Raw genomic sequence first — 27,416 nt, 5'->3', positions numbered from 1 at the left:
ACGTATTTCGTTTGACTGTTTACTTAACACATCCCTTCCAAACGCGCGAACTATGCGTTAAAACTGCGCCACATCGTTGCGTCTGTAGTTTTACACTTACTGAGCCCGTTTCTTGTGTGATAATACTATTAGTAGACTATACAGTGACTGCCACTGCCTGAATACAATGCATAACGATACAAAAATTATGATTCAATGAATCTTAAGTGTACATCCAGTACGTACGATGTTTTTACCAGCTTTACTTAAAGCTTGTCTGAAATGTTTTCCGTAGTTTATGTAGCTCAACTTAATGCTAGAAGTGTGAGTGAAAAAAAAATCATCCAATAAAAATCATATTCATTAAGTAGCGTATGTTCCACAAAGAAATTATTTATGCACCTAAAAGCTATATAAAGTATTTTCGATTCTAGAATTGGTCGTAACAGCGTCTTGTTTATGAGAAGATGAATGCAATGTTAGGACTTAATGTCCCGTTGAGGACGGGATCATTAGAGACGCAGAGAAGCTCGAATTGTAGCAAGATGTGGAAGGAAATCATACGTGAGGTTGAAAGTTGGCTGTTACGTTGCAACTTTTAATATTTAATTTGTTATTTTTACAATTCAGTTATTTCTTGTTCTAGTTACCGCAGGATTAGTGCAAAGATGCAGTTCTATACCTAGTATCGATTCCAAACAACTTAAAATGTGAGGTATTCAGAAAGTGTTCTTTGAGTTCCGGCTATGTCGGCTAAACAACTCACAGCCCGCCTAGCTGAGAATGCGGCGAAGTGAGTTTGAAGAGGGCACTCTATTGCTTTCACTTATTGGAGGTCGTGAGTTAGAGGCGAATGCCACTGGTTGCCTTTCTGATGTACTGCACACTGGACTCGCATTTGGGAGGACGCCGGTTCAATCCCGCATCCGGCCATCCTGATTTAGGTTTTCCGTGATTTCCCTAAATCGCTTCAGGCAAATGCCGGGATGGTTCCTTTGAAATGGCACGGCCGACTTCCTTCCCTATCCTTTCCTAATCCGATGAGACCGATGACCTCACTGTTTGGTCTCTTCCCCCAAACAACCCAACCCCTCTGCTGTACTGTGAGGTTATGATGCGTGGCTTGTCTGTCTGTGTTCAAGCTGAGCGCACTTGCAATAGGACCTTGTTAATCTTGCACAGCGAACGCGAGCTTCATGTGCTTCATGCGCCACTTCGCTCGGCAAGAGTAGTAATCACTACGATTATTACTCAAGATGGTCATAAAGATTCGATCCATTTCCAAAAAATAATGGATACATTTACATAATAAGCATGTATGTTCACTGTCAATATTTATGTTCATCGCACTGTAACAATGCCTCCGACCGTTTTGAGATATTACTCGCTTCGCTCGCTTCGTTGATGAGCAGACCTGAGTACATTTTCAAGCATGCCTTGTGAAATAGACGATGCTGCATTCTAGATTGGAGCATTTAGATTCTGGCAATCCCTGACCTTAGCTTTGTACGCCCTTGACTTCATGTCCAACAAAAAAGTAGCAAGGGTGTCAAATCAAGTGACCGCGATAGCCACAGTGTTGCAGGATCTCTGCTACCCACCCGTCGGCGAATCTTTAATTTAGGTGTTCTTTTACTATGAGGGCAAAAAGAGGGGGATGCGCCGCCCTGACGGAGCACAACAGTGTCAGCTGTGTCTTCTTGCTGAAGCTGCGATTCCAGTAATTTCTCTTTGACATTCAATGGTAATGTGAGGTGGTTCGTTTCCCCATATGTGGCAGTTCTGTTTCTCAGCTTCTCCACAGATGTGGAATTTGGCTTCATCAGTAAGGTATTCGTTGCGTGCAGCTCCTATCGCATCGTAACGTGCAGCGTGCCGAGTTGCGGAATCTTTGTGGTCTAATTTGTGAGCCAGCTGATGGTCATTGATTCTGGCACATCTAACTTGTTGTTTAAACGACGAGTTGACTCACTCAGACCCCTTTCGATTGCTTCTCTGAGTCGCTGAACAGCATCTTGTGACATAGAACGGCTCCAAGCACGAGATTCATCGGCAACTTTTCAAGTTCTTTGGAACTTATTGACAATTAACACGATGTTTGTTCTTGTTCGCGCTGGTTTTTCAAATTTACTTTTGTGAAATAAATAAGTGAATAAGGCCACGTTACCACACAAATGGATTATGTTGCTGTTGTTGTTGTTGTTGTTGTTGTGGTCTTCAGTCCTGAGACTGGTTTGATGCAGCTCTCCATGCTACTCTATCCTGTGCAAGCTTCTTCATCTCCCAGTACCTACTGCAACCTACATCCTTCTGTATCTGTTTAGTGTATTCATCTCCAAGTCTCTACGATTTTTACCCTCCACGCTGCCCGCCAATACTAAATTGGTGATCCCTTGATGCCTCAGAACATGTCCTACCAACCGATCCCTTCTTCTAGTCAAGTTGTGCCACAAACTTCTCTTCTCCCCAATCCTATTCAATACCTTCTCATTAGTTATATGATCGACCCATCTTATCTTCAGCATTCTTCTGTAGCACCACATTTCGAAAGCTTCTATTCTCTTCTTGTCCAGACTAGTTATCGTCCATGTTTCACTTCCATACATGGCTACACTCCATACAAATACATTCAGAAACGACTTCCTGACTCTTAAATCTATACTCGATGTTAAAAAATTTCTCTTCTTCAGAAACGCTTTCATTGCCATTGCCAGTTTACATGTTATATCCTCTCTACTTCGACAATCATCAGTTATTTTGCTCCCCAAATAGCAAAACTCCTTTACTACTTTAAGTGTCTCATTTCCTAATCTAATTCCCTCAGCATCACCCGACTTAATTCGACTACATTCCATTATCCTCGTTTTGCTTTTGTTGATGTTCATCTTATATCCTCCTTTCAAGACACTATCCATTCCGTTCAACTGCTCTTCTAAGTCCTTTGCTGACCGAATTACAATGTCATCGGCGAACCTCAAAGTTTTTATTTCTTCTCCATGGATTTTAATACCTACTCCGATTTTTTCTCTTGTTTCCTTCACTGCTTGCTCAATATACAGATTGAATAACATCGGGGAGAGGCTACAACCCTGTCTCACTCCCTTACCAACCATTGCTTCCCTTTCATATCCCTCGACTCTTATAACTGCCATCTGGTTTCTGTACAAATCGCAAATAGCCTTTCGCTCCCTGTATTTTACCCCTGTCACCTTCAGAGTTTGAAAGACAGTATTCCAGTCAACATTGTCAAAAACTTTCTCTAAGTCTACAAATGCTAGAAACGTAGGTTTGCCTTTCCTTAATCTAGCTTCTACGATAAGTCGTAGGGTCAGTATTGCCTCACGTGTTCCAATATTTCTACGGAATCCAAACTGATCTTCCCCGAGATCGGGTTCTACCAGTTTTATATTGATATATTATGTACGAGGGTTGGAACTTAAACAGTGGGAACTACGTATTTATTCACAACCGGTACAAAAGAGTTACTTGTTTGCACCTGTCACTGTCCTTCAAAATAGTCACCAGCGTTGTGTAGATGATGAACGCATGGTATACCGTTAGCAGAGCCTGTTCTGTTGATGGTGCGAATGGAGCGGCCTAAAGTTATGGTGATTCTCGTGTACGACTGTGATGGTGTTATCGTAACGCATTACGTTGCTCCACGGGAGACCGTCAATGCCCAGTATTACTGTTCGTTTTTGGAGCATCACCTGTGACCAGCTTTGCGAAAGAAGCGGCGACACTTTCTGTGCAACCCACCCATCATTTTTCACGACAATGCGCAGGCGCTTACAGCGCAAGCTGTGCCTGCTCTGTTTGGTTGATGGGACTGGGAAGTACTGTACCATCCACCGCACTCCACTGACTTAAGTGCTTGTGACTTTGATTTGACTCCGAAGATGAAGGAACCACTTCGTGGCATTCGCTTCAGAATCAATTATTCAAAAACAGTCTTAATCGCATTTATTATTATTATACCGCCAACTGGTTTCAACCCGACGAAGGGGTCATCTTCTGGGCGTTTACACTGTGAAATTATAGATATCCGTCAGAAAAATTCCATTATACAACAGCTAAAATTACGTAAATTTAAAATATGTTACCCATTGGTCGACTGTTGGTGGTGTCGCTCCTGTCTACATAACGGCAGGAAACTATGCGAGACTAACCCTTCTATGGTCTTAAATAGCGTGCTGAGATCACGTGAATAGACGGTCCTTCTATTATTTACTGTCACTTAAATTTATGTTAAACCAAGGTGACTAGTAATTACATATTATAAACTGTATTAAATGCCGTCTATTCATGTGAACTCAGCACACTATTTAAGCCCATACGAAGGGTTAGTCTCGCATAGTTTCCTGCCGTTATGTAGACAGGAGTGACACTTCCAGCAGTCGACCAATGGGTAACATATTTTAAATTTACGTAATTTTAGCTGTTGTATAATGGAATCTTTCTGACGGATATCCATAATTTCACAGTGTAAACGCCCAGAAGATGACCCCTGCGTCGGGTTGAAACCGGAACGTAGAACTACTTAAACCTAACTAACCTAAGTACATCACACACATCCATGCCCGAGGCAGGATTCGAACCTGCGATCGTAGTGGTCGCGCGGTTCCAGACTGAAGCGCCTAGAACCGCTCGGCCACCTCGGCGAGCGAGTGTAATATTGTTTTGAGTAAAACAAGAAGTAAGTTAGCGCAGAGGTTAAGAAAGTGGGATTGGGGTGGGAAGGAATGGCCTTCCGTTTTCATTCGGTGACGCCAGAAGAATGTAAGGATGGCTGTTTTGATGCGGCCACTGTAGATCCCTTCCTCTTTCAGTTAATCTCCTGGCAGTGTCCTACAACTTCGATGCCGGTGATGCGATAAGCTCTAATTCTTCTTTTTCTTTTGAGTCGTCTTTATCTCGGTGAGGTTTATCAGTGAGATTTGATAGTGCTGCAACAGGTGTATTATACTAAACGTAAAAATGATAAACCCTGTCATTTCCTTTACGTGAGGGAAAAACGGATGAGTAAATAATTCACAATTGTAGATGCAAACTAAAATAAATGCACAGGAATACCTTTGACTGCAACTTAAGCAGTTAATCTAAGCAACGAAGCAAAATTAGGGGAAAAAATTCGTGTAGTCGCTAATTTTTGTACAGCGCTAGTGGAGAGTGTCATGAACAAGGTACTGAAAATCTTTCCTTGTGAGGAGTGAGGATGGGGTTTGGGTTGCGGTCTTATAAACATCACTTATGTATATCTTTCTTGACTATCTCAAAAACTGCGGTTCCGACGGAAAATGTTCTCCAGTACAAAAGTAAACTATATTAAGTTTCCTACAAAATGATCCTATTCCTTTCTCTCTAGGACTAATAGTTTCCGCGTTAAGGGGATGAAAAAATTATTGAAAATATTGGTTTAATGGTATGAAATTCATGTATATGGCTGACTAATGTGGGTGAAGAACAAATGTGATTACTTTGTGCCCATATGAGCTCAGTAGATCGCTATTAAGGGGTATATTGTGTTCTAGGAGCGTAACGGAGTGAAAAGGTGGGGGTGGAGGTTAGAAGCGTGAGAGAAGGTAGGTCGCCGGGTTGTGGTCATGCGCTCCCTTCCTCCATAATGCTCGGTTTAGACTAGCAAGTTATTGCAGCAATTTATTGCGGAAGTAACTTGCTGCACGTTTTCCGCTTCCAGTGTGAACACCACGCAAGAAGTGTCTGCAAGTAAATTGCAGCTTTCAGGATTTATTTCTATTTCCTGCAGGTAGGTTCAAATGGCTCTGAGAACTATGGGATTTGACTTCTGCGGTCATCAGTCCCCTAGAACTTAGAACTACTTAAACCTAACTAACCTAAGGACATCACACACATCCATGCCCGAGGCAGGATTCGAACCTGCGACCTGCAGGTAGGAAGCGCAAGTTATATTAAGTGTGCCGTCTGCATAACACTCATGTTTAACATTTTACTTAATGTGGTGACTTAATTTTATACAACCATCTCACATATTATATGAAAACAAATTTCGGAAATGGAGTAGAAATGGGAACGGATGAAACAGGATACAGAACATTTTATTGAAGCCGTGGAGAGCTACCCCGAAATATGGGACGTGCATAACCGGGACTTTAAGGATGGAGTGAAGAAGATGAGCGTATTAAATGAAATCTCGTCGATATTCGACACATCTGTGAAAGAAGTACACGGAAAAAGTAGCATAACTTGAGGGTACAACCCCTTTGCCACCTGCATCCACTCCTAGTTTTAGGAGTCTGGAAAAAGACGATGTGTAATTATTACATGTTCTAGTTACTTAGCTTCTCACTTTCCATTTTATGAGCATCAGAAGAAAAAAACATTTTTATAAGCATATCATTCGGTAAAATGCTGTTTATTTCAATAAAAAATTAATTTCATTGTTGTATTTTCACATACCTTCAAATAATTTTCCGTTTTCAAGACGTCAAAAATGGCTCTACATACATCGGGTACGATCAGAGAAATCATGCTGACGGGAATATGAAACAAGTACATTAGGGACTTGTATGAGTCTCCTATGTTTCACATAAATAATTGAAAAGGCCTATTTTATTCGTAGCTCACCTGTAGCTGTAAATTGTAAGAGTGACTAGCAAACGTTCCTTTGCTGAAATAGCAGTACGGAAGTTTGTGTCTCGTTTTGATATGACGGGCACTATTAACGTCAACAAACACTCCAGATGATTTGAGAATATTCTGCAGAAGTTTTCAAAAGTATCCATGCTCCCGATACTAAGTTCTTGCAAAAGGTTATTATAGGCACCATTCTCCGATCTTCTCATTATCCACGCTCTAACCCAAATACTTGTGTTTTTCTTTTTCACGTTTTTCATTACAATTACAAGAGCTGCAGCATATCCCACCCGCCCACTTGTCATTTTACACTTCGGCTGACACTCGTGGTGGTACTGAAAAAACATGTAAACAGTATAAGCAAGTTGTTGACGCAAGTTTCTTGCCAAAGAACTTGCGGAAGGATCAAGCTTAATTCTTGCGCTGCTGTGTAAACAAAGCTGCAAGCGACTCGCAGTAACATGCAGCAATAACTTCTGCAAGCGACTTGCTAGTGTAAACCCAGTTAAGTCTGCAACGTGAAGAGCGTGCAGGCAATACCAAATCCTCTCTACTGCACTTATCCTCAATGTTAGAGGGAAATTGATTCTTAGTCACTCTGTACGTCAGCCGTAGCGCTCCTTTCGTGTAAGGCAACTTCCCAATCACGAGTGCTGCTCGCTTTTCAGTTGCTGCGCAGTGTACCCGAGTGGTCATGGGCGCCTTGCTACGGTTCGCGCGGCTCCTCCCGTCGGAGGTTCGAATCCTCCATCGGGCTTGGGCATGTGTGTTGTCCTTAGCGTACGTTAGTTTAAGTTAGATTAAGTAGTTTGTAAGCCTAGGGACCGATGACCTCAGCAGTTTGGTCCCATAGGAGCTTAACAAAAATTTCAAAAAAAAAAAAAAATCGCTTTTCAGTTTGCAAACAGACAGCAGCTTCCCCGCATTTTCTGTCCAGCTCTCCTATGTGAGTAGACAAAATAACTTCACTGAGCACGTGTCCGTATACTGCAGTTATTTTCAGTTTATTAAGTGAATACTTATTTGCGGCTGTGACTGAGCTATCATATAAAAAAGCTCAACCGCTGGAGCTGTCAACTGTCTACCACACTGAAAAGCCTGTAGCAAGTGTAACATGCTATCAATATGTATTTGATAGTGTCGATTTCATTGTCTCCACTATCAATGGCTGCGTCACTTTTCGCAGCTTAGGGGTATTAAGTATCTCCCAACGCCTGAAGAGGCCCAGTGGCTTAAATTGGCTCCCGCTGCAACAGAAATCACCTACATGTTATGGAACTTCAGATATTTTAACACAAATCAAGCAGTGCATTACGACAGATTACTGTTCTAGATTTAAACATGATCAGTCTTATTTGATGAGACGTATTGACACCACATTGCGAGATAAGTGGTAAGTGGCTCCACTCAGAGCAGCTCACTCTACAAGTATCAGTAATTTCTGATTGGAAGAGATTTATGCAGTCTTCCGCTAACATAATTAATGGCGAGAAAAGTGCTGTAGTTTCTGGTCATTCAGCAACTCATCACCAAGGGACTTCAGCAAAGTTACATGGTTTTACAATTTGCAATCAACGACAGGCAGCAGCATGATGCAACATTTACCAATTCAACCCCATTCCCATCAACATTACATAGCCGAACGACAACGTCACACTTGCAAATTATGCACTTCTCAGTCATTGTTTATAGGAACGTACTTCACATAGTAACTTTATTAAAACCTACCGAGCGAAGTGGTGCAGCGGTTAGCACACTGGAGTCTCATTCGGAAGGACGACGGTTCAAACCCGTTCCGGCCATCCTGATTAAAATTTTCCGTGATTTCCCTAAATCGCTTCAGGCGAATTCCGGGATGGTTCCTTTGAAAGAAGACGGCCGATCTTTTCCACATATTTTCCTAATCTAAGTCTGCGCTCCATCTCTAATGACCTCGATGTCTACCGAGCTCTGTGAAATTATTTTGAGCACTTACACGAGACAAGAGATTCTTGGGCTATATACACTGTGACATTCTCCAAATCGAAGCCATCAGTGGTCAGGTTAAATGAGATCTGATCCTCGACTGCAAAAGAAACTGGTACAGGCATGCGTATTCAAACACACAGATAAGTAAACAGGCAGAATATGGCGCTGCGATCGGCAATGCCTGTGTAAGACAACAAGCATCTGGCGCAGGTGTTAGATCGGTTACTGCTGCTACAATGGCAAGTTATCAAGATTTAAGTGAGTTTGATTGTGGTGTTCTAGATGGCGCACGGGCGATGGGACACAGCATCTCCGAGGTAGCGATGAAGCGGGGATTTTCCTGTACGACCATTTCACGAGTGTACCGTGAATATCAGGAATCCGGTAAAACGTCAAATCTCCGGCATCGCCGCGGCAGGAAAAAGATCCTGCAAGAGCGGGGCCAACGACGACTGAAGACAATCGTTCAACGTCAGATAAGTGCAACCCTTCCACAAATTGCTGCCGATGTCAATGCTGGGCCATCAAAAAGTGTCAGCGTGCGAACCATTCAACGAAACGTCATCGATATGGGCTTTCGGAGCCGAAGGGCCACTCGTGTACCCCTGATAACTGCGCGACACAAAGATTTACGCCTCGCCTGGGCCCGTCAACACCGACGTTGGACTCTTGATGACTGGATACATGTTGCCTGGTCGGACGAGTCTCGTCTCAAATTGTATCGAGCGGATAGACGTACACGGGTATCGAGACAACTTCATGAATCCCAGCAGGGGACTGTTCAAGCTTGCGAAGGGTCTGTAATGGTGTGGGGCGTGTTTAGTTGGAGTGATATGGGACACCTGATATGTCTAGATACAACTCTGAGAATTGACACGTACGTAACCATCCTGTCTGATCACCTGCATCCATTCATGTCCATTGTGAATTCCGACGGACTTGGGCAGTTTTAGCAGGACAATGCGACTCCCCCTTCATCCAGAATTTCTACAGAGTGGCTCCAGGAACACTCTTCTGAGTTTTAACACTTCCGCTGGCCAGCGAACTCCCCAGATATGAACGCTATTGAGCGTATCTGGGATGCCTTGCAATGTGCTGTTCAGAAGAGATCTACATCTACATCTACATCCACATACATACTCCGCAATCCACCATACGGTGCGTAGCGGAGGGTACCTCGTACCACAACTAGCATCTTCTCTCCCTGTTCCACTCGCAAACAGAACGAGGGAAAACCCCCTCGCACTCTTAAGGATTTATGGACAGTCCTGCAGGATTCATAGTATCAGTTCCGTCCAGCACTACTTCAAATATTAGTCGAGTCCATGCCACGTCGTGCTGCCTCGCTTCTGCGCGCTCGCGGGGGCCCTACACGATATCAGGCAGCTGTGCCAGTTTCTTTCGCTCTTCAGTGTAGTCCGTCTGTAAACCGAAAGGCGAGCAGCGTTTGTGGTGGACTAATTCGCCTTTCTCGAAGAAGAGTGTAAGTACGTTAAAGGACGACTAAGAAACAATTTCCACTGTAGCAGTGTATAATAGTCTGCCGACATATATGTAGAATCTGTACATATCCTTTTCTTGTGGCAGTGTTGTCAGTAACTCACACCTGCAACCGTTGTAGTGTAAAACACTTAGTGTAAGATAAACATCCCGTGGGAGTGTCTGCGCACAGCATCGCCAGCGATTCTTAACGTGAAGTACCCTGCTTGCTCTTCGGTTCGCAAACTTACAAAGGACGGACGTGCATGAGCACAATCTGGCGAGGAGCCTTCCCTTACGCATCTAACCTCCATCCGCCCTCCAGAGCGCACATCCACGGAACACAGTCTATTTTAGAACATGTTTTTTGCTCGAGTGTCATGTCGTTTTTGGAAACCCAGAATCTACTATGTGGGAATCAACATGGATTCCGGAAACAGCGATCGTGTGAGACCCAACTCGCTTTATTTGTTCATGAGACCCAGAAAATATTAGATACAGGCTCCCAGGTAGATGCTATTTTTCTTGACTTCCGGAAGGCGTTCGATACAGTTCCGCACTGTCGCCTGATAAACAAAGTAAGAGCCTACGGAATATCAGACCAGCTGTGTGGCTGGATTGAAGAGTTTTTAGCAAGCAGAACACAGCATGTTGTTATCAATGGAGAGACGTCTACAGACGTTAAAGTAACCTCTGGCGTGCCACAGGGGAGTGTTATGGGACCATTGCTTTTCACAATATATATAAATGACCTAGTAGATAGTGTCGGAAGTTCCATGCGGCTTTTCGCGGATGATGCTGTAGTATACAGAGAAGTTGCAGCATTAGAAAATTGTAGCGAAATGCAGGAAGATCTACAGCGGATAGGCACTTGGTGCAGGGAGTGGCAACTGTCCCTTAACATAGACAAATGTAATGTATTGCGAATACATAGAAAGAAGGATCCTTTATTGTATGATTATATGATAGCGGAACAAACACTGGTAGCAGTTACTTCTGCAAAATATCTGGGAGTATGCGTGCGGAACGATTTGAAGTGGAATGATCATATAAAATTAATTGTTGGTAAGGTGGGTACCAGGTTGAGATTCATTGAGAGAGTGCTTAGAAAATGTAGTCCATCAACAAAGGAGGTGGCTTACAAAACACTCGTTCGACCTATACTTGAGTATTGCTCATCAGTGTGGGATCCGTACCAGATCGGTTTGACGGAGGAGATAGAGAAGATCCAAAGAAGAGCGGCGCGTTTCGTCACAGGGTTATTTGGTAACCGTGATAGCGTTACGGAGATGTTTAATAAACTCAAGTGGCAGACTCTGCAAGAGAGGCGCTCTGCATCGCGGTGTAGATTGCTCGCCAGGTTTCGAGAGGGTGCGTTTCTGGATGAGGTATCGAATATATTGCTTCCCCCTACTTATACCTCCCGAGGAGATCACGAATGTAAAATTAGAGAGATTAGAGCGCGCACGGAGGCTTTCAGGCAGTCGTTCTTCCCGCGAACCATACGCGACTGGAACAGGAAAGGGAGGTAATGACAGTGGCACGTAAAGTGCCCTCCGCCACACACCGTTGGGTGGCTTGCGGAGTATAAATGTAGATGTAAATGTAGATGTAGATCCCTTAATACGGTTCTACTGCACGGAGACGTGGTACATACATCTAATATTTGCTCTTAACACACTTCATTTGACAATAAACGTTAATTTTACACCATTAAAACACTAAACTGCGTGTTACGGTGCTCGCTTATTCCCAAGTCCGTATCGATCTTAGTGCTGAGTTTTCACTCAGATGGCGCTTTGCCGTTAGGCGGTTGTTTCCGTGTGTGATCGCTGGCCGGGGCTTACCTGGAGGCGTGTGAGGAGGGAAGAGGGGGCTGCCTTGGCGTGAAGGCAGCTCTGCTCGGCTGGGGTTGTTTGCGTCTGGACGCCGAGTAGGGCCCGATGGGAAGACCGGACCGCGATTTTACGGTTGATAGTGGGGACAGCGGCGTGGTGTGCCGTCTAACTTGATTCGCAAGGGAGCAAAATCTCGCCTGTTGTAGTTCGTCGAGCCTGAGTTTGAAATACCTTCTACGAGGTGTGGCTAGAAAAAAAACCGGACTAGTACTGGTGAAACAATAAAACGAATGCAATAAGGCTGAAAGTCGCGTGGCCTGTCACGTGACTCTCGCTCCGCCTACTGCTCGAGTTTCATCTGCCTCCTGCACTCAGTCTGCCCGTGGCGTCTGTTTTAAGTAGTTGACGTTTTGTCTGTGCGTCGGAAAATGTTGAGTGTACAGAAAGAACAGCGTGTTAACATCAAATTTTGTTTCAAAATAGGAAAATCTGCAAGTGAAACGTTTGTAATGTTACAATAAGTGTACGGCGATGATTGTTTATCGCGAACACAAGTGTTTGAGTGGTTTAAACGATTTAAAGATGGCCGCGAAGACACCAGTGATGACACTCGCACTGGCAGACCATTGTCAGCAAAAACTGATGCAAACATTGAAAAAATCGGTAAACTTGTTCGACAAGATCGCCGTTTAACAATCAGAGCAGTGTCTGAGTTAACAGGAGTTGACAAGGAAAGTGTTAGGCAGATTCTTCATGAAAGTTTCAACATGAACAAAGTGTGTTCAAAAATGGTTCCAAAGTGTCTCACAATTGAACAGAAGGAACGCCGAAGAATGATTTGTTCTGACATCCTGGAAAACATTGAAAGTGATCCCACCTTCTTACAAAATGTTATTACTTGCGATGAATCGTGGTTTTTTACTTACGATCCCGAAACCAAACGCCAATCGATGCATTGGAAAACTCCTGGTTCTCCACAACAAAAAAAAGCACGAATGTCAAAATCGAAATTCAAGGCAATGATGATTGTTTTTTTTGACATCAAAGGGATTGTGCACATTGATTGGGTACCAGAGGGACAAACAGTGAATCAGCATTACTACATTAGCGTCCTGGCTATCCTACGTGAGCGAGTACGGAGAAAACGGAACGATTTGTGGAGAAAAAAGTCATGGATCCTTCACCAAGACAATGCCCCAGCTCACAGTGCGTTGTCAGTGAAGACGTTTTTGGCAAAACACAACATTCCCATCTTGGATCATCCACCCTACTCACCTGATTTGGCCCCCTGTGACTTTTTTCTTTTCCCTAAAGTCAAGTCAGCTTTGAAAGGAACTAGATTTGAGACTGTTGAAGCAGTAAAAGAAAAAGCGACGGAAGTAATGTATGGACTTACCGAAAATGATCTGCAGCATTGCTATGAACAGTGGTAAATTCGTATGGAGCGGTGTAGAGACCGAGGAGGAGAGTACACTGAAGGAGATAACATGAAATTGTAAATAATTGTAAATAAATGTTTTTTCCAGCATCAGTCCGGTTTTTTTCTAGCTGCACCTCGTATGTGCGGCGGGATGTCATTTCGTCCTCCTGTCTCTCCGTCGCTGGGATTGCTATCATCGTTTACCGTCCCATGGGTGTATATCGATGGGCTACGCTGCTCTCCGTACTCTACTAGACGCTGGTGATGGAAGTGCGTCGTTCAGCGGCACGTTAGTCTGGGTGTTTTATGTTTGATCTTCAAGTGCATAGTCTTCGAGTGGCACTCCTTAGAGTTTGCCTTGCGCAGTTAGACTGGAGTTTATTTTGTCTTGTGGTGCTTCTGCTTTCCGTTAACGAAGGTTAAGCTTGATTCGACACTCCGTACGACGCTTGGCACCTCAGTAGGCGGGTCGGAGCCACCTTCGCGACTAAGCGGAAGCTTTTGGACTGAGAGGTCTTGTGTTTGGCATATTGTTCATAAATTGTTGTTTTGGCTGAGGTTTCTTATGGATTTCCCGGCATTTGGTCTGTTGTCCGGCCCGGGCTAGGTCTCGTTATTTTAAAAGTCGGTCCTTGTTTTGGGTTAGTACGATTTTGGTTTACTGCGTGGTGGTTCTGGTAGTAGGCGGGGTCGCTGAGGTTGTGTTGCATTCTGTATGGGGCTGTGTGCACGGAGCCGTGGAGTACCATGTGTGTGAACTGCTTCACTGGGGAGTACTGATCGGGCCATTCTTGGTCCTCCTTTGTATGAAAATATTTTATTATTATTTTAAAGTAACATTATCACTTAAATGAGTTAATTCTTGTTGCGTTAATTGCAACTTGGGTACTGAGAAATTTATTAGTGTAATTACGCAAGATTTAATAGTGGTACATGTCCCTTTACCTTTCGTAATCTGTTCATTACCGAAAGACCTTAAGCTCATACTCATATGATGTGATTTTCTTAAATTATTGTATTTTTATGTCATGTTATTGTTTTTTTTTTTAAATTTGCTGATCACTGGTGTGCTGTTCCAAGTATTAAAAAGTTTCAAGTAGCTATTACTTCGGCGGAACGCGCGGAACCGCAGCTGAGAGAGTAGTTGCCTGCCTTACGTGTCCGTTGTTGGCGCGGCCTGGTGTCCGTTGTTTGTTTTGGTGCAGCTGAGTTAAGTATCGTGTTGCCTCCTCCCTTGCGGCCCCGCCGTGTTCTTCTCATAAACATTTCCTTTAAGGCTCTTTAGTTAATTTTATGCTAGTATTATTTTAATTTCTTACATTGGTAAAATTGTGCGGCCTTCATTATGCACACTGTTTGTCATAATGTCTCATATATCATGATGTGCGTGTGTAACGGTGCAATAAATGGATGATTATTATTTCTATTTTGGCGCCCTTCATGCCTCCTTTCTTGTCCCTACTGGTACGCTAACAACAGTGTTGGTAACCCCACATCACTGCGGTTAATCCATCCACTGCACCGAGTGTGGTAGCGCACTGGTTAAGACAATGGACTCGCATTCGGACGAACGACGGTTCAAACCCGTGTCCGGCCATCCTGATTCAGGTATTCCGTGATTTCCCGAAATCGTTTCAGGTAAATGCCGGGATGGTACCTGTGAAAGGTCACGGCCGACTTCCTTCCCCATTCTTCGCTGTTCCGATGGGACCTCGCTGTTTGACCCCATCCCCCGAATCAACCAATCAACCAGCCAACCATCCGCTGCAACGCGGAAACTATTAGTGCCACGGAAAAAATGAATAGTAAATTTAATGTAGTGTAATTTCGTACTGCGAACCGTTTTCGCTAGGAGGTGTGGTTTTCGAGATAGTCAAGAAAAACCTAAAAAGTGACCTTTACACGTCACCTCCAACCCCCTTCCTGCCCCAACCCCCACGATCACACCCTATTGGCCAGGATTTCTAGTATGCTGTTCATGACACTCCCCTCCACCGCTGTACAAAAATATGCGACTACACGAATTTTTTCCTCCAGGAGATTGGGCTAAGTTGTGGTATGAACGTGATGGGTCTTTAACAGAAGTCTGGATGCGGTTCTGGAGCTATATTCAGCAGAATCTGGCTTCAGATTCGTGTCTGGCTCGTCTGGGTTTTATTTTCCATGCTTTTCATAAGCAATTACCGATTAATATTTTTCACAGAAGTTCACGGCAAATTTCTTATCGCAGTTCTTATCTAATTTTGTTCTCTAAAGTTTATGTAGGCAGTTTTGATGAAAGTATAGTAAGTGGAACCAGTCATCTAATATGGATCATATTCATTAAGGAACGTATGATGGTTACCCAAAAAAAAATTTCCTGTATCATGAAACTGTGCGGCACAGCTTGTGACAAATATTTTCCTTTCTATAAGTGCTTAGTTTTAAAGGCGGCGATAAAGTCCACGGGACGTAAAACTTTGAACTTTCTTCCTTGGAAAAGTTAAATTATGACTATTGTTTCCTTGTAGGGCAATGAAAGTGAATTCAAAATATTAATACTCTCTGATATTTCAAGAGCTCCTCGTATTTCATTGTTACCATTAGCCCAAATCTTGGACTTACGAGATGACAGACGATTTATTGATGAAAATAGCAGAGTCCCTTTTTTTAGCAGTATTTTATTCGAGGAGCTATGTAGAGAAGATGTCTTTAAGCTTTTCGCAAGCCGACTTCTACATCCCATAGAATACCTATTCAGATGTGATGTTGTGAGGTCATCTCCATATTGAAAGTAGCGATATGGCTCTTCAGAAATATCTGTCGCTTAAATATTGCTTTGCAGGAACAAACTCCTGCCACAACCAAGATTTAAAAATGGGTCATCAGTATATTCTTTGATGCTAAGTGTACTTGAAGCCAGCAGTTGTACAGTATGCCGTTAAAATGGTCAAATGGATTTCAAGGGTCAACTTTAAGGAATGCTGGATTCCCACGTGGGCAGTGGATCACAATTATCTTTGAACACATCGATTCGTTTACAGGATAATAACTGATTGTTGTTCCCTGAAGAACGAATGTGATCTCGTTAGTACATTGACTCTCAGGGGACCGGATATCGTGTCATCTCCTGCTTTGTGGCATCACGCAGATGCCTACGGTGGAGGTGGGGATCGGGTGCGGGGTGGGGAGGGGGGGGGGGGGACGACGACTTGGGTCAGCATACCGCTCGCCCGGCCGTTGTCGGCTTTGCAGAGCTTGGAGCCGCTACCTCTCAATCAAGTAGTTCCTCATTTGGCATCACGAGTCTGAGTGCACTTCGTTCCAGTCTTCTCATCGAAGAAAAAGCTGTGGCAGCTGCGTCTGAGAATCAGACACACTCATCACTCGGATACAGAGGCGGATTTTCAAATAATGCTCATTATAATATCAGTGAATCTGCTAACGTTTCACTTACATGCGAGCTCACCGGACAAAAAAGTAGTCGCCCCTGGAGAAATCATTACAAACATCATTTAATATCGTGTAATTCCACCACTGGACGTAATGCCCGCTTGGATTCGGTTAGCAAGTGAGTCACACAAGGCCCAGCAATTACGTCGTATGCAGGATAAGCCACCCGCTGAGGATGTGACCACGCAGTTCAGCCAAAATGTAGGGATGCTGACGACGCAGTTTTATCCACTGTTCCAACATGCCTCATAGATTTCCTATGAGGGACAGGTGATTTTGCAGGCCAGTCGAGAAGTAGTACGGCTGGGGAGTGTCCAGAAAACCAGTCACATAGTTTTCTAGCCCAATGAATTTTGCTATTGTCGTCATTACGTTTCTGTGCGAGCAATGGTCTCTCGCCAGGTGGCCAAGTCTAAATGTTCATCGTATGCAGTTTCCGTCGCAATGTTCTTTCGCTAACAGGTTGGTATCGACCTTCATCCACTGACTGCAGGAATCTCTGTCGTGTTTGAAAGCGATTTTTATTCGCAAGCCGTGAAACGCGTCTCCAGCCCCTCTCAGTTTTTTCCGACCACATTTAAGACGTCGTATTTCGCGGCCACTTGGGTTGCACTATTACTTGTACGCACGTTGAATAGTCCGCCGCGAAACACAAAAAATGCAGCAATGTCACACACTGTAAGGCCATAGGAACGGCCTAATGCGATTGCTCCTTTCTGCTACTCTGCCACGTCCTTACATTTATCCATACTTACATATAACGTCCGCTTGCAAAATAAACGTGTCATTGATCGCCTTAATGCCTATGTAGAGGCAGTGCGCGCGCAGTTGAGCGCGTGACTCGATTACTACGCCATCTACAGAGTGGTCCATTGATCGTGACCGGGCCAAATACCTCACGAAATAAGCGTCAAACGAAAAAACTACAAAGAACGAAACTTGTCTAGCTTGAAGGGGGAAACCAGATGGCGCTATGGTTGGCCCGCTAGATGGCACTTCCATAGATAAAAAAACTGCGTTTTTTTAACAGGGACCCCCATTTTTATTACACATTCGTGTAGTACGTAAAGAAATATCAATGTTTTAGTTGGACCACTTTTTTCGCTTTGTGATAGATGGCGCTGTAATAGTCACAAACATATGGCTCACAATTTTAGACGAACAGTTGGTAACAGGTAAGTTTTTTAAATTAAAATACAGAACGTAGGTACGTTCTAACATTTTGTTTCGGTTGTTCCAATGTGATACATATACCTTTGTGAACTTATCATTTCTGAGAACGCATGCTGTTACAGCGTGATTACCTGTAAATACCGCATTAATGCAATAAATGCTCAAAATGTTGTCCGTCAACCTCAATGGATTTGGCAATACGGGTAACGACATTCCTCTCAACAGCGAGTAGTTCGCCTTCCGTAATTTTCTCACATGCATTGACAATGCGCTGACGCATGTTGTCAGGCGCTGTCGGTGGATCACGATAGCAAATATCCTTCAACTTTCCCCACAGAAAGAAATCCGGGGACGTCAGATCCGGTGAACGTGCGGGTCATGGTATGGTGCTTCGACCACCAATCCCCCTGTCATGAAAAATGCTTTTCAAAAGCGCTTCAACCGCACGCGAGCTATGTACCGGACATCCATCATGTTGGAAGTACAGCGCCATTCTGTTATGCAGTGAAACATCTTGTAGTAACATCAGTAGAACATTACGTAGGAAATCAGCATACATTGCACCATTTAGATTGCCATCGATAAAATGGGGGCCAATTATCCTTCCTCCCATAATGCCGCACCATACATGAACCCGCCAAGATCGCTGATGTTCCACTTGTCGCAGCCATCATGGATTTTCCGTTGTCCAACAGTGCTTATTATGCCGGTTGACGTTACCGCTGTTGGTGAATGACGCTTCGTCGCTAAATAGAACGCGTGCAAAAAATCTGTCATCGTCCCGTAATTTCTCTTGTGCCCAGTGGCAGAACTGTACACGACGTTCAAAGTCGTAGCCATGCAATTCCTGGTGCATAGAAATGTGGTACGGGTGCAATCGCTGTTGATGTAGCATTCTCAACACCGACGTTTTTGAGGTTCCCGATTCTCGCGCAATTTGTCTGCTACTGATGTGCGGATTAGCCGCGACATCAGGTAAAACACCTACTTGGGCATCATCATTTGTTGCAGGTCGTGGTTGACCGCATGTGGCTGAACACTTCCTGTTTCCTTAAATAACGTGACTATCAGGCGAACGTCCGGACACTTGGATGATGTCATCCAGGATACCGAGCAGCATACATAGCAGCCGCCCGATGGGCATTTTGATCACAATAGCCATACATCAACACGATGTCGACCTTTTCCGCAATTGGTAAACGCTCCATTTAAACACGGGTAATGTATCACGAAGCAAATACCAACCGCACTGGCGGAATGTTTCGTGATACCACGCACTTATACGTTTGTGACTATTACAACGCCATCTATCACAAAGCGAAAAAAGTGGTCCAACTAAAACATTTATATTTCTTTACGTACTAAACGAATATGTAATAAAAATGGGGGTTCCTATTTTCAAAAACGCAGTTGATATCCGTTTGACCTATGGCAGCGCCGTCTAGCTGGCCAACCATAGCGCCATCTGGTTTCCCCCTTCAAGCTAAACGAGTTTCGTTCTTTGTAGTTTTTTCGTTTGATGCTTATTTCGTGAGATATTTGGCCTGGTCACTATCAATGGACCACCCTGTATAAAGGCTTAACGAATCATCTGTGCGTGCACGCTGGGGTTACTAATTTTTGTTTTGGTGAATGTGTTAACAAGTACACGGTGCAATGCTAGTTACAGTGACAAGTGTACAAGTTAACGTGATTTAACGTTGTGGTGAATTGATGTATATCTGAAAAATGAAATATACGACTAACTTCGAACATTATACAGCATATGAAGACAACTACTGTCACGGCATCGTTTGACTTCCGAATGTTATGCAGTTATTCTCCAGAAAATTTCAAACAGCTGTTCATTAATTGCGACAGAAAGGTGTTATTCACAGAACTTGCCATGGATATGACGGTTATTTTGTGTTATTCGAAATTAATTCGCTGAATTCAGCTGTACTAGGCGTAGACCTAATACCTAGCAGTGATTCATGAAAATTTGCTCTGGACCGGGATCCGTAACCGGATTTTTCGCTTATCGCTAGTGGTCGCCTATCCGTGCACGATCCCCGGACAGATGCACATTTCCGTATGTCACACCGTGTGCAGTCTTTTATCGTAGTCCACACAACAGAGCCGATATCAAGAAATTCGCACTCAGCAAATTGATTTAGAGTTTTTTGTACAATTGTGGATCGTCAACAGTGTCTTCTTTCAGACATACGTGTAAATATTTTGTACTACCTTAATGCCCATTGCTTCGCTCGCGTACGGTCTATGGTCTACACAGTTTTTTTGTTTTTATTTAATGGGATTCATATTTTGTTTACAAATTGCAACAGCTAAATTTTTCACCCCAAATAAGCTCATAGAAGCATGGTCTTTCCAGCAAAAAGCAATTCTGGAGCTGCAGTTGAAGGCTTTTGTTAATCACGCCTTTTGCGTTCTTATGTAGGTATTTCCATAGAAACTTCATCCCCTAACACAAATTTCTTTATATGTAACCGAGATGTGAAATACTAATTTTCATAGATTTACCTTTAACAATTTTTTAATCTAATGAAATATTTTTATAAAAATTTTCATCACCTATTTTACCCCTTCGGTGGTTGAATTTCCAAAAGTGCTGAAACACGTATTTTTTTTATTTCTGACTGAAAATCTAAATGACAATTTTGGCAGTTCTAGCTCCAAGTTGCCTTAATAGCGACGAATTTTCAAAAAGCCGTTTATTTCCTGTTTCACCCCCTTAGGAGTTGTAACGTCCCCTCAGAAAAAAATTATAAATGACAGTGCTGGAAAACCTCTTACGTTATTTGATTTTCAAACAGCTGAGCAAAACTGAACGTACTCAGACATTTCACACTTTACTTATTCTGACCATCACTAAACTGACACAAAATATTTTTAGCGCAACGCAATCTGACTTTCAATAATCCCCACAAAAGAATGGCCCTGACTAACAATAACCTATACCTTTCATGAATCTCTTACGTCACAAAAAACTTCGTTACTCGAACTACTGCAATACAGCGAGCACCAATAATGTCATATAAATAAAAGATTCCAACTACGGAAGGCACTAATTAATTACTGATAGGCATAGTTAGCAAATGAAAGAGTTTGATAGAGAACAAACAATGTATTTACATTAATAGTGTTCAAAAGTCATTTACAAATTTCCCTTTTCTGACGGACACACGTCCAGATAGTCCGCTCTCAAAATTCTGCCATCTCTCTCCCCACATCCACCACTGCTGGCGGCTCACCTCCAACTGCACAACGCTACGCGCTGTTCGCATCCAGCTGCCCAACACAACAATAGCAAATATTCCAACAATTCCATCCAGCCACAGACTTCACCGAGCACAGTCAGTGATTTTCATACAGAGCGCTATGTGGCGCTACCAACATAAAAACCTAAACAGCCTACTTACAGAGTGTAATTTCGAACAATCGCTTCTTGAGCGATGCCTATAGTATAAGATCCACACCCTCTCCATATTCCTAATTTCATCAACTATTTTACACCCTTAGGGGTGAAATTTCGAAAAATCTGTTCTTAGATTACGCCTGTAGTACAAGATCAACATCTTCTGCAAGTATTAAATTTCTTTCGTTAGTGGTTTGGGATGGGCGAGGATCAGTCAGTAACTGAGTCGGTCAGGACATTCTTTTTTATATATAGAGATTAAAATAGGTCACGTTTGGCTTCTATTTTCTTAGTCGATGGAATGTCGATTACAACGTCAACTGCCGGCCGTGGTGGCCGAGCGGTTCTAGGCGCTTCAGTCCGGAACCGCGCGACTGCTACGGTCGCAGGTTCGAATCCTGCCTCGGGCATGGATGTGTGTGATCTCCTTAGGTTAGTTAGGTTTAAGTAGTTCTACGTCTAGGGGACTGATGACCTCAGATGTTTCCTTTAATTTATGTCTGTGGTCACAAACTTTTTGTTAACAGATTACCGGTTTCGGTCTTTAATGACCATCACCAGATCTGCAGCAAAAATGGGAAAAACATAAATACACTCGCAAACTGTATACGGCTTAAGAACAATACATAGACCATAATGAAAAGTAGTACTGACAAAATTTACATTTGTACGCTTTAAATATGAAGAGGCATACCTGTTTCATAAAAACAAAGTCCTAATGTACTGCAGCCATAGTGGCATCGTCAAATGTTAAATGCGGAATCAGCACCAGCATCGTCAAATACATATAAATAACATCACTTGCACGAGTCATGTTGTCAGTAGTACTACTGTTTAAGACAAGCTGCCGTACAGTAGCCACCAGATGTCGCTAATGTCGGCATACACTAGTTTTCAATAATTAATTCAAACAGCGAAAATAAAGGGGGATACAATAGTTGAAGTCTGTAATAAGCTTATAACGTATAAAATGCATTACAGTAATGAAAAGCAATAAAAAGAAGAACACGTCAAAAGTAATATTGTTAAAAAGAGGAAGAGTTAAAAAACAGTGGTTGACATGTGCTCTAGTGCCAATATTCTAGATAATGACATAAATATTAAACACCGTTGATAGTGCACCGGGTAATATTAAACAAATCGCTAAGGGAGCCACAAATGAAAGAAAACATAGTGCTGCACACAATCAGCGCCCTCTGTTAGCGCCAACGCCAGAATTCCGCACAGGCGGGAAGTGGTTGGAGGAATGTGACCGGCAGAGGGCCCCTCATACCCTGCGGTGCTCCGTTGCAAGAACGGATAAAATTCCGTAACAGTGGATGATCCACATTATCTGATTAATGCAGTCTATGAAATGAATAGAGAAGGAACAAGAACATACTAGAGTCATGAGTAAAACGTATGAAAACTAAGTAAATATGTGATGTACTCAATACTAGCTGAACTTATCAACACACTATATTTAACAGAGGCATGCAGTGATTAGGGCAAAACATTGTCAAATGAAGCAAAGTAGGCATTGGTCACAAAGTTATTTTGCCAGTTAAGTAGTTTAGTTGTTTCTCTATTTTTTGCTTTATAAATTTCAAACTTCTCTAACAAATTAAGAGCACGGCCTTTTTCCACTCTGTGAAGAGTACGCAGACAACTCTCAATGCTCCCTATGGAATGACCAGTATCAGATAAATGCGGTCCCAAAGCCGTTTTAATTCCACATTTGATGGTGCCACTATGGCTGCAGTACACTAGGACTTTGTTTTTATGGAACAGGTATGCCTCTTCATATTTAAAGCGTACAAACGTAAATTTTGTCAGTACTACTTTTCATTATGGTCTATGTATTGTTCTTAAACTGTATACAGTTTACGAGCGTATTTATGTTTTCCCCATTTTTGCTGCAGCTCTGATGATGGTCATTAAAGACCGAAACCGGTAATCTGTTAACAAAAAGTTTGTGACCACAGACGTAAATTAAAGGAAACTTATTACATATACGGGTCACTGTTTTTTTTAATAAGAAGCGTCGAAGTCTCCAAAATAACAAAATGAGATAATACCACCATCTTAAAGATAAGGAAGAGACAATCTAATACATACCTATAAAGATATACTTTAAATTAAAAATAAAGTACTTAAAGTCATAAACAAATCAAAAATACAGTACTTAAAGTGATAAACAAAACATAACTAAAGGCCCTACTTGATTTTAGTGCGGCGGGGCTCTAGTTAAAACTAGGTACGATGGTAGTACCGTTAAAGGTGTTTCTGGATTGGAGGCTTTCAATAGCAGAGATGCTATGGCTTTTCGTTCATTTCAAGTTTGTGAGGTCTTTAATCGGAACATCGGAACATCTTATTTTACTAGTAACATGGCTTTTGTTTTGAGGACTCGGAATCATCGGAAAATAAATGAACAACACGGTGTTTGTCTTTGGGTGAAAGGATCCGGAACTTATTATGAAATAAAACTTGCTGGTTTTTGTTTCGCAGCTTCTGAAACGTCAACTTAGGCTGTCAAAGATTTAGGCTAGGGGAAATTCAGCTAAAGGAATTGCGCACACCGAATAGGTTATGTTGTTGTTGTTGTGGTCTTCAGTCCTGAGACTGGTTTGATGCAGCTCTCCATGCTACTCTATCCTGTGCAAGCTTCTTCATCTCCCAGTACCTACTGCAGCCTACATTCTTCTGAATCTGCTTAATGTATTCATCTCTTGGTCTCCCTTTACGATTTTTACCCTCCACGCTGCTCTCCAATACTAAATTGGTGATCCCTTGATGACTCAGAACATATCCTACCAACTGATCCCTTCTTCTAGTCAAGTTGTGCCACAAACTTCTCTTCTCCCCAATCCTATTCAATACCTCCTCATTAGTTATATGATCCACCCATCTAACCTTCAGCATTCTTCTGTGGCACCACATTTCAAAAGCTTCTATTCTCTTCTTGTCCAAACTGGTTATCGTCCATGTTTCACTTCCATACATGGCTACACTCCATACAAACACTTACAGAAACGACTTCCTGACTCTTAAATCTATACTTGATGTTAACAAATTTCTCTTCTTCAGAAACGCTTTCCTTGCCATTGCCAGTCTACATTTTATATCCGCTCTACTTCGACCATCATCAGTTATTTTGCTCCCCAAATAGCAAAACTCCTTTACTAATTTAAGTGTCTCATTTCCTTATCTGATTCCCTCAGCATCACCCGACTTAATTCGACTACATTCCATTTTCCTCGTTTTGCTTTTGTTGATGTTCATCTTATATCCTCCCTTCAAGACACTGTCCATTCCGTTCAGCTGCTCTTTCAATTCCTTTACTGTCTCTGACAGAATTACAATGTCATCGGTGAACCTCAAAGTTTTTATTTCTTCTCCATGGATTTTAATACCTACTCCGAATTTTTCTTTTGTTTCCTTTACTGCTTGCTCAATATACAAATTGAGTAACATCGGGGAGAGGCTACAACCCTGTCTCACTCCCTTACCAACCACTGCTTCCCTTTCATGTCCCTCAACTCTTATAACTGCCATCTAGTTTCTGTACAAATTGTAAATAGCCTTTCGCTCCCTGTATTTTACGCCTGCCATCTTTAGAATTTGAAAGAGAGTATTCCAGTCAACATTGTCTTTCTCCAAGTCTATAGGTTATATGGTTAGCAAAATTTTAACATCAGCGGATGTGGGTAAAGACGGGATGGATGCGTAAATGGTTCTTGCGTAGGCCTCTCGTTTCTCTTACCCGCGCAGAGTTCCACCTAATTCCGCACGCTCCGACTTGGCAGTGTTAACAGTGCGTGCCAGGCTACTCACCACAGTCGAGGTAAGCCACGGCTGAGACGGCGGCGCTCAGCAGGCAGGCGACGAACGCGAAGAGAAACACTTTGGCGGCAGCAGGCGCCATGGCGGGCGACGAACACAGACCTCGTCTATGCACGCAGCCCCGCTGCCGCCGCCTTAAATACCGACGCCGTAGATATCACGCCGGAGACACAGAGTCTGCGTCACGGCGCCTGCGTGCCGAGTCGCCCGCAGTCCCCAGTGGAGCAGGTGTTTTCTGTCGCATCAGTTGCGTGCAGCACTCCACTGTCTCAATGCCGTCGCCCACAGCACGCGACGCAATAACAGCCAACCGTGTGCGGTGATCACCGGCGGCGCGACACAACAATAGTCTCCGTCACGCTCCGATATACCGTATTTACTTGCGATATCTTCAGTAATCTGTAGGTAGACGTAGAGACACTGTATTTCGCGATGACATACGATATCAATCCTTACTGACGGCTGATACCGTGGTGCTAAGTTGGGTGACGCTGAGGGAATTAGATCAGGAAATGAGACACTTAAAGTAGTAAAGGAGTTTTGCTATTTGGGGAGCAAAATAACTGATGATGGTCGAAGTAGAGAAGATATCAAATGTAGACTGGCAATGGCAAGGAAAGCGTTTCTGAAGAAGAGAAATTTGTTAACATCGAGTATAGATTTAAGTGTCAGGAAGTCGTTTCTGAAAGTATTTGTATGGAGTGTAGCCATGTATGGAAGTGAAACATAAACGATAAATAGTTTGGACAAGAAGAGATTAGAAGCTTTCGAAATGTGGTGCTACAGAAGAATGCTGAAGATTAGATGGGCAGATCACGTAACTAATGAGGAGGTATTGAATAGAATTTCAGAATCTCTGCATAACATAAAACGCCATATCTGGTACTACATTCATTAATATTCCCCCGTTAGGAAGTTCACAAAAAAAATATTTTCTGCAGAAGAAAACTTAATATTTTTTGTTGATAAATTTAGAAAAGTATTTCTTCAAAACTGTAAAATGTATAAAGTAGATTTTAGTACAGTTGACTATTAGCATCATGTAACATACAGTAAAAATGTTAAGGTCCTGCATCAAATAGGTTTTTTCAGAAATGGGTCACATACTTGCCTAAATTAACACGGGTTAGATAGGCAGGGTGTGGTCCCCTTAAAGCGAGATATAAGGAGCACCTGTTGGATAAGAAAGGGAGAAATGGTCATAATTCTTCTTTTGCTGAACAGTTTCTTATTTCAGATCATTCTCCGAGGGAATTAGCAGAAACCGTAATCCTACATAAGGAAATAAAAGGCTAACCACTTCCACGATGGCTTTAAACCGCTGCTCACAGTCACATAATACTTGTTTATCGATCTCCGCTAACTGTGGCGAATGTGCCGTTTTACTCAAAATGCTTCCTCTCTACTGTTGAGCTACTGACATTTCGTATCACTGGGTTTCATATCTCGTGGCCTTTTCAGCACGTTTTCCGCGTAAGTCTCCGTACAGTTAAGCAGAAGGTTCTCATTTTTTATGTTGTGATGTTACCTTTATCCATTTTAGTCTTTCCTCCACCTTGTTGTAGCAGAAGTAACTGAGAGCTGGTTTCTAAGGATGGGGCAGGATAAGGTTACAATTGTGGATGGGGCCGTAATCAGTTACCCTCTGTTGCACAACAAATACGTGAATTTTATTTAAAGAAATTAAAATTTAAAACAAAGTCATGAAAAAAAACGCAACTGACTGTATGACGGCTGAAGGCCTTATTACAGAAAAAAAATTCTACAATTTTACGGCCGAAGGCCACCAACAATAACCTCCAACAACAAACGACTGAAGGCCTGAATTAGAAGTCAGAGGAACAACTCCAAATAGCGCATATTAAGATAAATACTTCGTTTTAAAGCAAACTGTAACACGGCTGAAGGCCTTATTATAAAAGAAATGAAATTATTACTCGGCTGAGGGCCACAAACAACTTCAAATCACAAACGGCTGAAGGCCTGAATTAGAAGTCAGGAAAACAATTCCAAATAGCACATATTAAGATAAATACCTTGCTTTTAAAACAAGTTTGCTTAAAAAAACTTATTGTAACACGCCTGAAGCCCTTATTATGAAAGAAGTGAAATTATTGCTAGCCTGAAGGTCACACACAACTTCAAATCCCAAACGGCTGAAGGCCTGAATTAGAACAACAATTCCAAATAGTACATATTAAGATAAATACTTCGTTTTAAAACAAACTGTAACACAGCTGAAGGCCTTATTATAAAAGAAGTGAAATTATCA

At 42.6% G+C, this 27,416-nt stretch overlaps 1 protein-coding gene across 1 annotated transcript in view; it reads right to left on the bottom strand.

Moving 5' to 3' along the window:
* The window catches only part of LOC124622690, a 101,725-nt gene extending 76,443 nt beyond the window's left edge, over positions 1-25,282 (bottom strand). The window contains exon 1 of the mRNA XM_047148481.1: positions 25,136-25,282. Within this exon, the coding sequence (XP_047004437.1) occupies positions 25,136-25,226 (91 nt within the window). The 5' untranslated portion in view covers positions 25,227-25,282. The remainder of the gene's footprint in view (positions 1-25,135) is intronic.
* Positions 25,283-27,416: the final 2,134 nt, after the last annotated feature.

The sequence above is a fragment of the Schistocerca americana genome, chromosome 1, assembly GCF_021461395.2.
Source record: "Schistocerca americana isolate TAMUIC-IGC-003095 chromosome 1, iqSchAmer2.1, whole genome shotgun sequence".
NCBI lineage: Eukaryota > Metazoa > Arthropoda > Insecta > Orthoptera > Acrididae > Schistocerca > Schistocerca americana.
The sequence above is the reverse complement of the archived record's forward strand: the minus strand, read 5'-3'. Positions and strand labels throughout refer to the sequence as shown.